This window comes from Pongo abelii, chromosome 21 (genome assembly GCF_028885655.2).
Source record: "Pongo abelii isolate AG06213 chromosome 21, NHGRI_mPonAbe1-v2.0_pri, whole genome shotgun sequence".
In the NCBI taxonomy this organism is placed as follows: domain Eukaryota; kingdom Metazoa; phylum Chordata; class Mammalia; order Primates; family Hominidae; genus Pongo; species Pongo abelii.
Window position 1 is genome coordinate 58,222,477 of NC_072006.2, and position 12,514 is coordinate 58,234,990.

At 39.8% G+C, this 12,514-nt stretch overlaps 1 protein-coding gene and 1 long non-coding RNA gene across 2 annotated transcripts; both read right to left on the bottom strand.

Annotated features, from left to right (window-relative positions):
- Positions 1 to 157: 157 nt before the first annotated feature.
- LOC129052156 (uncharacterized) lies at positions 158 to 11,919 on the bottom strand. Its single transcript, XR_008517024.1, has 2 exons — positions 11,791 to 11,919; positions 158 to 1,076 (listed from the first exon to the last, which is right to left on the bottom strand). It is a non-coding gene; the product is annotated as an uncharacterized LOC129052156 (long non-coding RNA).
- Positions 11,241 to 11,895, bottom strand: LOC100456690 (small ubiquitin-related modifier 5). Its single transcript, XM_054541877.1, has one exon. It carries the CDS (start codon positions 11,771 to 11,773, stop codon positions 11,468 to 11,470), a length of 306 nt encoding a protein of 101 aa, XP_054397852.1. The 5' UTR covers positions 11,774 to 11,895; the 3' UTR covers positions 11,241 to 11,467.
- Positions 11,920 to 12,514: the final 595 nt, after the last annotated feature.

The following is a 12,514-nucleotide window of genomic DNA, read 5'->3' on the forward strand; positions in this document are numbered from 1 at the left end:
TGAATTATTTTCTAAAATCAACCCCCCTCCCCACTACGACTCCCCCAGGATCTGTATTAGTATGCCATGGCCAGAGTAAAGCCTATAAATATTATGAGGCCTACATTACTCAGCTGTTGCCACAATAATGCAAAAAATCACTCCAAGACTCAGTGGCTTAAAATGGTAATTATTTATTCTCACATAAACATTTGCAAGTTAGCTGGGGTTTAGATGACCTGGGGTGGTCCGGGCTGGGCTTCAAGTTATGGGCTGAGTCCAAGTTTGCTCCAGGTGTCTTCCGTCTTCCTTGGATGCAGGCATGTGTATGCATCTCAAGGCAATGTTGGAAGTGCAGCAGAGCCAGGCCCACTGTGCAAATCCACAGTGGCCTTGCTGGCATCATGCTTGCTAACATCTCACTGGCCAATAGTCACACGGCCAAGTCCAACATCCCTAAGTCAGGGAAGGGTATTCCTCCAAAGTGGGGAGGAGTAAAAATTTTCTGAACACAAATCCGAACTATCCCAAGACCTGTACCCAAATAAAAATGTAAACAAAACTCATCTAAAATGTAAAAGTATGTCTTCCAAAGGGACAAAAAAATCTGTATGTTGAAACTTAAATTAACTTTCCTGAATTTCCTTGTTGCGTCATTTGGCCAGTAACGCAGGAGCACGGTGTTCTCTCTGCTTTTCTGGTCCTTGAAGCATGTGCTTCGTCTGCATAATGGGCCAATCAGAGCTGCTTATGTTTCTGTCCTAGCACCGCCCCCATGCAGCAGATACTTGATAAAGTTGGTGGAAGGCAATTGTTGAATTCTATAAATGTATGGCAATTGCATCAATGCATGCTATATTTGTTTTACAGAAATTTAAGGTCGCTGTAGGTATTGCGTGTTTCTACATCAAAGCTTCAAAAATAGTTCCGGGGTGTGGAGGTGCACACAGCTTCTACTAGCAATACATACACTCTGGAGCAGTCTCGGGAAGTCGGGAAGTCGTGGCCTCTGGGTTTTCTGTTTGTTTCTCTGTCTCCCTTGCAATGTAAATGAAATCACTTTCTCAGCCTGATCATTGCTCGAGGGAAATGCATGCCTGGAAAATAATCAACAGAGAGGAGAATGTAGACAAGTAAATAAACAGTTTAATGAATATAAAATAAAATGTGAATTAAAGCTGGCTTTCAGAACCTACCATTATCCTTTCATCCACTGTTTATTCAATAATTACACAGTCAATTACAACTTGCATAAAGGATTTTATATATCTATTAGTCTATAAATATCTACAGTATATGCGTATTTATAAAGAGGGAGGAGAGGATCGTGACTGAGGAAAAGTGTTCTGAGAGAAATAACTGCAAATACTGCAAGGTTGAGCTTCTACCAATGCTAGTTTTTCCTGACCCAGGAGAACTCACATAGTGTTATGAATTTTAATATCACAACAATTTTTTATCGAGAACCTAACAGGAGCCACACATTGGATTAACCGAGAAATCTCTCTATATCTATACCCATATTATTTCTAAACTATGTGACACAGCCACCATATATCCCATTTTACAGAGGAGAACACTGAGACTCAGGAAGCAGTTCGAGCCTGTCTTTGAATTCTATTATGTTTCTTGAGAGAATAGGGCTGTGATGAAGTTTGGCTACCCCTCTGTGTACAGAGAGGGCCGATGGAAGACAAACAATGCAGGCATATTGATATCCACGTGGCTGTCGCTTTTGTGCCAGGATTAATGTAATAGAACACTCAGCATGGGAAGCCACCCCGGGGCTGCTCCTGCATATATATATTTTGTTACATATTCCCTTCTGTTTCCCTTCAGTCATTTCACATAGAGCTTCTTTCACTGGAGGACGAGAATAGGCGTGGTGAGTATGTCTCCTGGATTAGCAGGTGCCTCTGGTTTGAAAATGTTCGTTCTCAGAACCATGGGTGAAACCCAGAGATGAAATCTTACAAGCTAATGATAAAGCTTCAAGTAACCACCACCATGGGAAGGACTTAATTATGTGATGTTTAAAGCAGTGTCTGTAGATTACACAGATATGGTGTCTCCTTTCCGTCTGGCACATGCCTTACAAGGCACCTTTATCGAATCATGACTGTTAGCTTTCCTTGGCTGTGTATTAGGGCCCTGGAAGCTTCTATTCAGGTTTAGCTATTATCCACGCAAGGATCGTTATTACTCTCTTGTTTGTATTTTAGCCTGGAGATTTGTGAAGGAAAGAAAAAACAATTAGGTAACTGTGTAATGACAAAGGAGCAATTTGGTTTGAAAAGTCTCAGAAAACAGCTATTTTTTTTTTTTAACTTCTAGGGCATTTCTGCTTTTTTGAAAACAAAATATGTTTAGGAGAATCTTTGTTTTTACAGATACAAAATAAAGCAAGAGGGTTTCTGCCTTTCCAGTTAAAGAGCAATCTTTAAAAGGCATCCAAGAAAAGTTGGCTCTGTTTTCTGAATTGCTAGTTGGGAGAACAAAAGAAGCAAGGGAAAGTTTGACTTGACTTCCTCTACAATTTGTTTATATCATCGGAGCAGAAAGAATCTCAGGGCTCAGCTCTCCACTTCCTGAATGAAGAGAGAGAGAGAAAAAAATGCCCGTGTGTCAAATTCACTGAGATGTGCAAAGTGATCAGCAAAAATCCTGATTGACTGGAGCCCAAATGGCAAAGGAAGGATATTCTTTAATTCAGCTGCTATCTGGCAAGAGAGCTGCAAAGTCCTGATGGCGAGTGTCACCAAATACCTCCGCCTCTCCTCCCCAGCCACGGAAAGGACAGGCAAGGAGGGTGCAGCCTCTCCTGGCCTGTTGCTATGGAGTCGGGCTAATCCAAGACAATGTTTCAGTTGGTCCAATCCAAAGACAGCAGTGGTAGCAATGGAATAGCATTGAAATTATAAATATTTACTTGAAAATAATGCTCAAGCCAGACTTAACTGAAATGATAAGGTCCTGTTTACTTACTTCTCTTGGTAGTAGCCAGCTGAAACAACGAAACCAGTTAAGCAACATTTTATTTTTTTTTTTGGTCAGGTATGTACTGAATCACTGGCAGCAAACTTCTGGGATTTTAGGAGAGAGCTTTTCTCTCTCTCTTTCTCTCGATTCTGGGCAGAATGCTTATTTTTGTTTTGTTTTGTTTGTTTTAAGGAAAACAACAACAGAAATTGAGGCTGGCTGAGCTTATTAGATTACTGATTATCACTGTTAGTTTCCCGCTGCTTGTATTTGTTGGGGGTGGTAAGGGAGATGAGGACAAGAATTTAGATGAAAAACACCCAGGCTTCTCTCTTCATGAAATCCCCCCGTGAGGTCTTCCAGCTTGCCTTCCCATAACTTGATTCTGATGAGGTCTGCCATAGCTAACCTATTAAAGAGAACATTGAAATTGGTGGGTGAAAAGGGTTAAAAACACAGCTTAGCAGTGAATATATTCGGGTTTAGCACCCTTACTGGAGGCTGTGATTTCACTGGCCTTGGAATACCAGAGGGAATTGCAAAACACGTAGATAGAATGAAGAGATAGAGTGCAGATAGAGTGGGGACAGAATAGAGTGATAAAGAGAACCAGGCTAAGGGTGGCTACTTCCCTCTGAAGGGTGGGTCATTCTTGCTAAAGTGGGTTTCTTGGTGAATTACAGTGGCAGCTCAGAGCTGGGGTAAGAGGAGAAAATGCCATCCGATAAGGCTGCAGGCAGTTTGAAAGATGAATAATATAACATGCAGTGATTTCAAATTTCACGCTTTCTTATTGAAAGTTTTTCTTCCAGTTTGGAAGGCAAGTTTCAATCGATTCTCTTGTCTAATCCCTGCTTCCTGCCAGGCTGCGCTGTTGGTGTTTTCAAGAAGAAACCTGGGTCTTGATTTGAATGCTTCAAACACTCAGTGCTCAATTAGCCCTCTTTTGAATCCTCTCTGACGGTTGGTTAAATATGGGTCGAAAGTGCTTTTTTAAAGTGGAACTGATCTTGGGTTGAGGTAACTTAATCTTCTGAGTGTTAAGACGCTGAAAAATAATGTTTTAACGGAACAATTACTAGAAGACATGGAAATTGCATTACCCTAGGCTTGTCTGTCCAGTTCTATTTTATAGACATGAACATTTCAAAGTACAAAGGGCTATTCTATAAAAAGGACACTTGGCTATTCTTTATAAAGGTTCCCCTTGTACTTTTATAGAATGTTTACAAGGTTAATAAGTATGCTTTTTTTAATCACTCTATATTTTAAATGGCCCAGCGACTGCTCCCACGTTGATTTGAGAATCGTTGAAACTGCCTGAATGGAGCAGGGGTATCCTTTGTTTCCCATTGATTTGGAAACAAAAGACTCAGGGGGGAAAAGAAAGTTTAGTTTGCTTCTGAATGCCATATGCAGATGAACGTTCTGCTGATAAAGTACACCAAGGATCTGAAAACTTTTTCAAGTCTTAGAACAGAAAGGTTACTCTTGCAGTCACACTGCCTGTTTGAACCTGCCTTCCATTTTTCATTTCTCCCATTGTGCCCTGGGCTACCATGGGATTACTTATGTCACACACCCAAGTCTTCGGAAAAAATAAACAGCAATCAACAGAAGAGAATCACCATCAATTGAGGCAAAAGTTGTCTGCTGTTTCTTACTTGGGAAATACCCCATGGACAACATCAGTAAATAAGGTCCCCCACTTTTCCCCTCATCATTTTTCCCAATTTCTCTATATCCAAGATTCTCATCCTTGGCGCTAATATTTTGGACTAGAACATTCTTTATTGTTGGCGGCTGTCCCAGGCAGTGTAGGGTGCTTACCAGTATCTGGTGACAGTAGCTGTTCCCTCTACAGTCATGAAAATAAAAAATGTGAAAATTGAGAGCTGGGCACAGTGGGTTCACCTGTAGCCCCAGCTACTCAGATGGCCGAGGCAGGAGGTTCCTTTAAGCCCAGGAGTTCTAGTCAAGCCTGGGTAATGTAGGAAGACATTGCCTCTAAAATATATATACACACACATATATTATATATACACATATATCATGTATAATGTGTTATATATAATATATAACATAAAATACATATTATATAACATGTTATATATAATATGTATTTTATATGTTATATATAACATGTTATATGCCATATATTATATAATATATTTATATTTTATATATTTTACATATGATATGTGATATATAATATATAATATATTATATATATTTTTATATGTAATTTATTATTTATATATAAAATATAATTTATATATCATACATTATATATAATTTATATATCATATATTATATATAATATATCTTTTGTATATAAAATATATAAAACTAAAGTAAATGTTATATATTATATAATGTATAAATTTATATACAAATATAATTATACATAAATATAAATATATAGAATATAGCATATGACATAGATCATATACGCTATATATCATACTATATTATACTATATTATAATATATAGTATTATAGTATTATATATACTATATGATAAATAATATACTATGATATATTATGTACCATATATTCCATGATATATAATATATATTACATACTATATGATATATATCATCTATCATATAACATGTAGAATATACACTATATAATATAATTTTATATATAATATAGTATACATATTATATATAACTATGCAGCCTAAGCAATATGGCAAAACCCCGTCTCTACAAAAAAATTAGCTGGGGGTGGTGGCGTGTGCCTGTGGTCTCGGCTACTCAGGAGTCTGAGGCGGGAGGATCACCTGAACCTGGGGAGGTCGAGGCTGCAGTGAGCCATGACTGCACTTCAGCCTGGGCAACTGAGTAAGACCTTGTCTCAAAAAAAAAAAAAAAAAAGTAAAGTGTCAACGTTGCCAGTGTCTCCAAGAAGGGGAGATGGGGGGGATGGCTTCTGGTTGGGAAATACTACTTGAGAACCATCTGCCCACAGACTCCTGCTTGAGAAAAGAAGAGGTTAGTTTAATGCTCAGCCAGTTATAATGAAAACAACTGGTTACAAAATAGTACTTTTAGTCAGAATTCATAGAGTTAGAATTTAAAATAGACAAAAGGAAAGGGAAATAATGCATCAAGGGACCCAGAGATCACGGAATAGCCAGCCCTTCATTTTCAGGTGAGGGCCTCCGTGGGAAGGTGCGTTCCAAGCCACACAGTTGGAAGTTGAGCGAACTGAACCAAGGCTGGGCTTTTGTGTTTGCTTTTTAAACAGTGTGTGGTTTTACTCACCTACCATAGTGCTCCTCCTACTGGTGGGCACCTTAGAGTAGGCTGAAAACAACGTGTCTCACTGTCCTTTTTTGTTTGTCTCTGAGTATTTTTCCTTATGATCTTGAAGTAACATTTACTTAATTTGCAATGAATGAAAACAGACATGTACTGCAATCGTTTAAAAAGTATATTTTATGAGGTTTTGTAAGGATAATAGATTAAAAATTATTGTAGTGACTGTAAATAAATATGGCTATAAAAAGTTAAATTCTTTTTGGCATATAAGATACATCTTTGCTCCTTTAGTAGGTATAGTTTACATCAACTATTATAGATCTAAAAAAGAGAAGTCATGCCTAGAACCACATATTCCAAGTCCTATAATCATAAAGGTAATAATAGTAATGAGTGTTTCATGTTTACTTTTTAAAAAATGTTTTGAATTATGAGCTGTCCTGAGCAATAGCACAGGTGGACAGAATAGCATCACAAACAGTCCTGAGCTCAGCACTCTGCTTGACTGGTTTTGAGCTCTCCTGTTTCAGGGTCTTTTCAGGTCCTTCTGGCCAGGAACCGTCTTTCCTTTGCAGGGCTCACATCTTCCTTCCTTCATTTAAGCCTCTGCTGTGATGGTATCTCTTCGGACAGGTCTCCTGACTGTTCCATTTGCAGTGAATGCAACTCCAAAATGTATTCTGTTTAATAAACAAAAAGCACCCTCCATCTCCCCTGGTCACTCTTCATAGCACTTATTATATATTTGTTTGACTTACTTATTGTCCAGCTTATCCAACTAGAATCCAGGCTGTGACTCGCTGAGGGCTTTATCTACCAAGACCCAGAAGGATGCCTGTTATACCATAGGCACTGAGTAAATATCTATTGAATAAAAGTATTATTGCCTGGACAAACTTTGTAGGCAAGAGCAGGCTAGTAACAGTTTGGTGTAGGTTGATGAATTCTTACACTCTGATAAATGACCTTTGTCTTTTTAAGTATAATAATATTATGTTTAATGTTTAAATGGCTTAACACAACAAATTATATTTCCAAGAGTTAATCATTTATCCATCTTAAATAACAGGCTTGTTTTCAGTACAGAAAAGTTTAAGAAAAAAAATAAAAAATGGCCTTTCAGCCAGCCTACAGATCAGAGAAGCCCTAGTGACAAGCAAACAAACAAATAATACAGACACAAGTTTAGGCTGCGGCTGCTCATGCCTGTAATCCCAGCACTTTGGGAGGCTGAGGTAGGCAGATCACCGGCCTGGCCAACATGGTGAAACCCCATCTCTACTAAAAATACAAAAATTTGCCAGACGTGGTGGCACATGCCTCTAATCCCAGCTATTCCGGAGGCTGAGGCAGAAGAACTAATCGAACCTGGGAGGTGGAGGTTGCAGTGAGCCAAGATTGAGTCACCGCACTCCAGCCTTGGTGATAGAGTGAGTGAGACTCTGTCTCAAAAAAGTGCAGATGTTCCCCTATGTACTTTTCTAGTTCCTTTCATAAAAATAAAACTCCTGTAACTAATTTCTCATGGATTGTTCCAGAAAAATTTTTCTATGCCTATAGGCATAAATTTATCAACAAAATACACATTCTCTTAAATTGCTTTAAAGATACACACACGCACATGCACTTCCCAGAAGTTTCTGTAACAACCCTTGCACAATTTATACTTATTTATTTGCACAACCATATTGTGAACATCGCCTCCACCTGACTGTCTGCCTGTCCCCTATTCCCTCCCTAGTGCCTGGCATGCAGCAAGTAATGACCTATTCATTGAGTGAGTAACTAAACTAGTACATCCTCATTTAACAGAAGGCACTATGCTTTTATTAATGCACCCTGACAAACAGAATTCTTATACCACTAGTTAAGTTCTTCAAGATTCATACTCAATGAATATTGATGGTTTTTTAAAAAATCAATTTTGTTCTAGGTGCTTTCACATGAATGGGATCCTCAGGCTAATCTCCTGAAGTGGTTTACTTTAATTCCTGTTCTTCAGATGAGAAAATGGAGACTCACAGAGTTAAAGTCAAATTATACAATAAGAGTTTAATACTAGGAAAAGGTTCTAGACCTCTGTGCCCTACCTATATTTCGAAGTCTCTTCCTTTCCACTAGTTTCAAAAGTAAGAATGCTATGAATGTTTAAGCTTAGCTCTGAATACCAAATATTTCTGTACAGTCTGTCATGCCACAAAGATTCATTTCAAATCTAATTAGCCCAGCAGATAAAGCAAGGAGCTGAAGACTCTAAATAAACCACTAACAAACAAAAAACACCTCTAACACAAAAGAAATCTCTTGATGGTGTAAAAACTAAGCAATGTGGCTTCTAAGAACGTGGCTTCTGAACAGCTCAGAATCAAAACACAGGAAGTAAGCTGTTAATGGCACAATGAAATGAATAAAAACTATTTTGGGGGTGAACCAGAATTTGCTCTCTGCTATTTACTGGTCCGTGTTCAAAGTGGGGAGAGGGGCCTTCGGGTCAAGAGTTTCCCCAGTGGCCCTACTTCCAAGAAGAAATAGCCAATACACAACTCTGTAAAAAAATTTAAACATGGAATTGCACACTTAAAATGGATGAATATTATGATATATAAATCATGTCTCAATCAAACTGTTAGAAAGAAAGAAAGAAGAAAAAGCAAGCAAGCAAGCAAGCGAGCCAAATTTAATGCAGTTTTACTTTGCCAGCAGTCAGCTGGTACAGATTTTGGTCATGTGTGGTGTGTATGTGTGTGTGTGGTGTATGTGTTTAAAAAATGTGGTCTGTGATCCAGAGCATACCAGGATGTGGGAGACTCACAGGTTACTTTTTAATATTATACAGAAAACATGTGTGCAGAGCCAAGGAGGGGAAAACAGTTCTCTGATTAAAAGACAGGACTAGGGCTTCCTGAGAAGTAAAAATAGATGAAAAAGGTGAATCTTTTGTTCTGTGGGTGTTGCCACGTCACCTACTAGGGTGAAACTGCAGTGTGTACCACTTGCCTTCCACTTTTAGCTGGTCCGTTGATTCCGTTGACTCGAAATAGCAGCCTTGTTCCATCTGCTGGAGTCAGAGGTTTATGGAGGCAGAAAGTGTGTGGAATTATTTCCAAAAAAAATAATCACAGGAACGGGGAGAGGGAGGGAGGAAGAGAGAGAGAGAAAGAGAGAGAGAGAGAGAGAGAGAGAGAAAGGAGAAATGAATTTTCAGAATAGAATGAGGTTGGCTGTGTTTGCATTAAAACATTTAAATGAACACTGCAAAAGCTATAAACTGATGATTCCTTAAGAAGAGCTGACTGTTGGGATTGGACCAGAAAAAAGAACCTCAAAAGGGAAGAGATGGGCAGGAGGGAACTTGCTACTGAGAGGAGTAGGGTTTGCAGGTTTGCAGTTATAGCTGTTGCTGTGGTTTGATGCCCCTGTGACTGCGAGGCAAGAAAAAGTAGGTGGGACGTGAGGCTCTCTACCAGCCAAGGGGCCAGGGGAGACCCCACACACACTCTGCATCAGCGCCTCACCACAGGAAGGAGGATAAGGACAAACAAGCACCCCCTCCATGCCAAACAACAAAACAAAACCTTCTTATTCAATCTAAAAGGAAAAAAAACCCCAAAAAACAGGTAAGGTATTTCCCACCCTCCCCTAACTTTTTTTTTTTTTTTTTTTTTAAGAGCGAGGATTTCACTCTTGCCCAGGTTAGAGTGCACTGGTGCAATCCTAGCTCACTGCAGCCTCAACTTCCTGGGCTCAACCAATTCTCCCACTTTAGCCTCCCAAGTAACTGGAACTACAGGCATGGACCAGCATGGCCAGCTAATTTTTAAAAATTTTTTTGTAGAGACAGAGTTTCATTAAGTTGCCCAGGCTGGTCTTACACTCCTAGCCTCAAAGTCTCCTCCCACAGCGCTGGGATAACTGGCATAAGCCACAGCGCCCAGCCAACTGAGGTAATTTTTTTTTTTTTTTTTTGAGATGGGGTCTCGCTCTGTCACCTAGGCTGGAGTGCAGTGGTGCAATCTCAGTTCATTGCAATCTCTGCCTCCTCAGTTCAAGCGATTCTCCTGTCTCAGCCTCCCAAGTAACTGGGATTACAGGCACACACCACCATGCCCGGCTAATCTTTGTATTTTTAGTAGAGATGGGGTTTCACCATGTTGACCAAGATGGTCTCCATCTCCTCACCTCGTGATCCGCCCGCCTCAGCCTCCCAAAGTGCTGGGATCACAGGCGTGAGCCACTGCACCCGGCCTCAACTGAGGTAATTTTTTGAGAAATTCTGGGCAAATGCCCTCACTTACCACTGATCATAGGTTTAAAAACGCCAATAAAACTTGTTTATTGCTTAAGACTAGGGCAGTAGTTACCCTGCTGGGGAAGTGATAGAAGGGAGTGCAGAGGTGTCCCTTTGTGAAAACCCATCAAGCTGGATACTCCTGATTTTTCCACTGCTGTGTATCTAGGAAATATTTGACTTTTTTTCTTTTACGATTTTTACAAATATTGTTTATTTTAATGAAGCTGGTGTAGACAATGTCCATTTAAAACCCGATATCCCAGGCCAAAAAGTACAAATAAAAAAGTGCAGTATTCTGTTGTATTCATTTCTGCATGTATACCTTTATTGCTAATGAAAATTAGAACTTTTCTGGGATCTTCTGACAAGATTAAGAAAAAAAATCTTCAAATGTCTTTTCTTTAGGGAAGCCATCTTTGGAGTTAGTCGTTACTCTCAACCTTATCTGTCATCTTGACTTAACCTGATGCTCCTTTTCTTTTGGTCCAGACCCTCAAATCTTAAAAATAGCTTCAAGTTGTTAAGGAGAGGTCATTTTTCCACAGCTCAGTTCTCTAAAAAACTTCCATCTCCCACCAAAAGTCACAGTCCAGGAGTGAAACAATCACATGGTTGAACATCAGGGCCAACTGGAAAGTCATTATGAACACTTGCATTGGTCGATCTTATCATCTGAAAATGTACAGTCCTGAAAAAGGTGGCCTCTCTGTGCACACGTAATTTTTATAAAAGGAGAGGGCAATATGAAGAGGACTGAGCCTTGATCACCAGAAATCAGCATAATGAAAACAAACAATAATGAATAATGAGCAGTAGAATTCAAATTACCAGATGTTTTAAAGAGATGGAGTGCCTGTTTTCAATTCCGTCTTAAATACCACGCTACAAAAGAACTATTTTAAAAAATAAAAAAAGGATTGAGGGAAAAGGAAAAAAAAAAAAAGAATGTCTAAACTGTTGAATGACCTGCGATTTGTTCCTGATAAACCTCAATCACATCTTCTTCCTCCATTCCCAGTTCTTCTGGAGTATGATTATCAGCAATTCTCTGACCTTCAAAGAGAAACCTGAGGGAATTCACTGGAACGCCCTGTCTCTGACAGTACGATTTCTTGAGCTTCTTGAGAGGTGTTGTCATTTTCACTTTGAAATGAATCTCACTGCTATCCTGTCCAATAACCCTGAGTTTAATAGCTTCATCTTTTATCTTATCTCCCAAATGCTCAGTTGAAGGTTTTGCCTCCTGGTCAGACATGGTAATGGGGCATTCACCTGCAGGTCTCAGAACAGCAGCAGTCTCGGGGTAGGCAGAACCTCGCTCCGGCGTTTACAATGCCATCTCCCTTCGTCACAGCACGACACCATGGCGGCAGTCACTTCCGCTACACCTCGCATCACTTCCGGTGCACCTTGCGTCACTTCCGCTAGGCGCAGCGAGGAGGGAGGGAGAAGAGCTAACATTTTTTTTTTAAGTACCGATATGTATTCTCTGTTCCTGCTTCCTCATCAATTTCAATCTTAACATGACCCAAAGAGAACTTGGGTTCTCTGTTCTCAGGGGCTGCCAGCCATCTTTTCCCAGCCTCACTCCAACTTCAGCGCATCCTTGATTCTTCTTTCTCTAATCTCCTCACCCAGTCTGGATAGCCTGTTGTCTCTCCCTCTAGAACAGGTCTCAAATCTCCTGGCTTTACCCCATCTTCATTGAGCTGGCCAAGTCCATGTAGTATTTTGGCTGGACAACTGCCGCAGACTCCCAGTTGGTTTACCCACTGCTTCACTTGTCTCCCTCTCCAGCGAATCCATTCTCCATTTCCATTTTATTTTATTTTATTATTTTATTCTATTTCATTATTATTTTTTGAGACAGAGTCTCGCTCTGACACCCAGGCTGGAGTGCAGTGGCACAATCTCGGCTCACCACAACCTCCGCCTCCCGGGTTCAAGCAATTCTCCTGCCTCAGCCTCCTGAGTAGCTGGGATTATAGGCATGCGC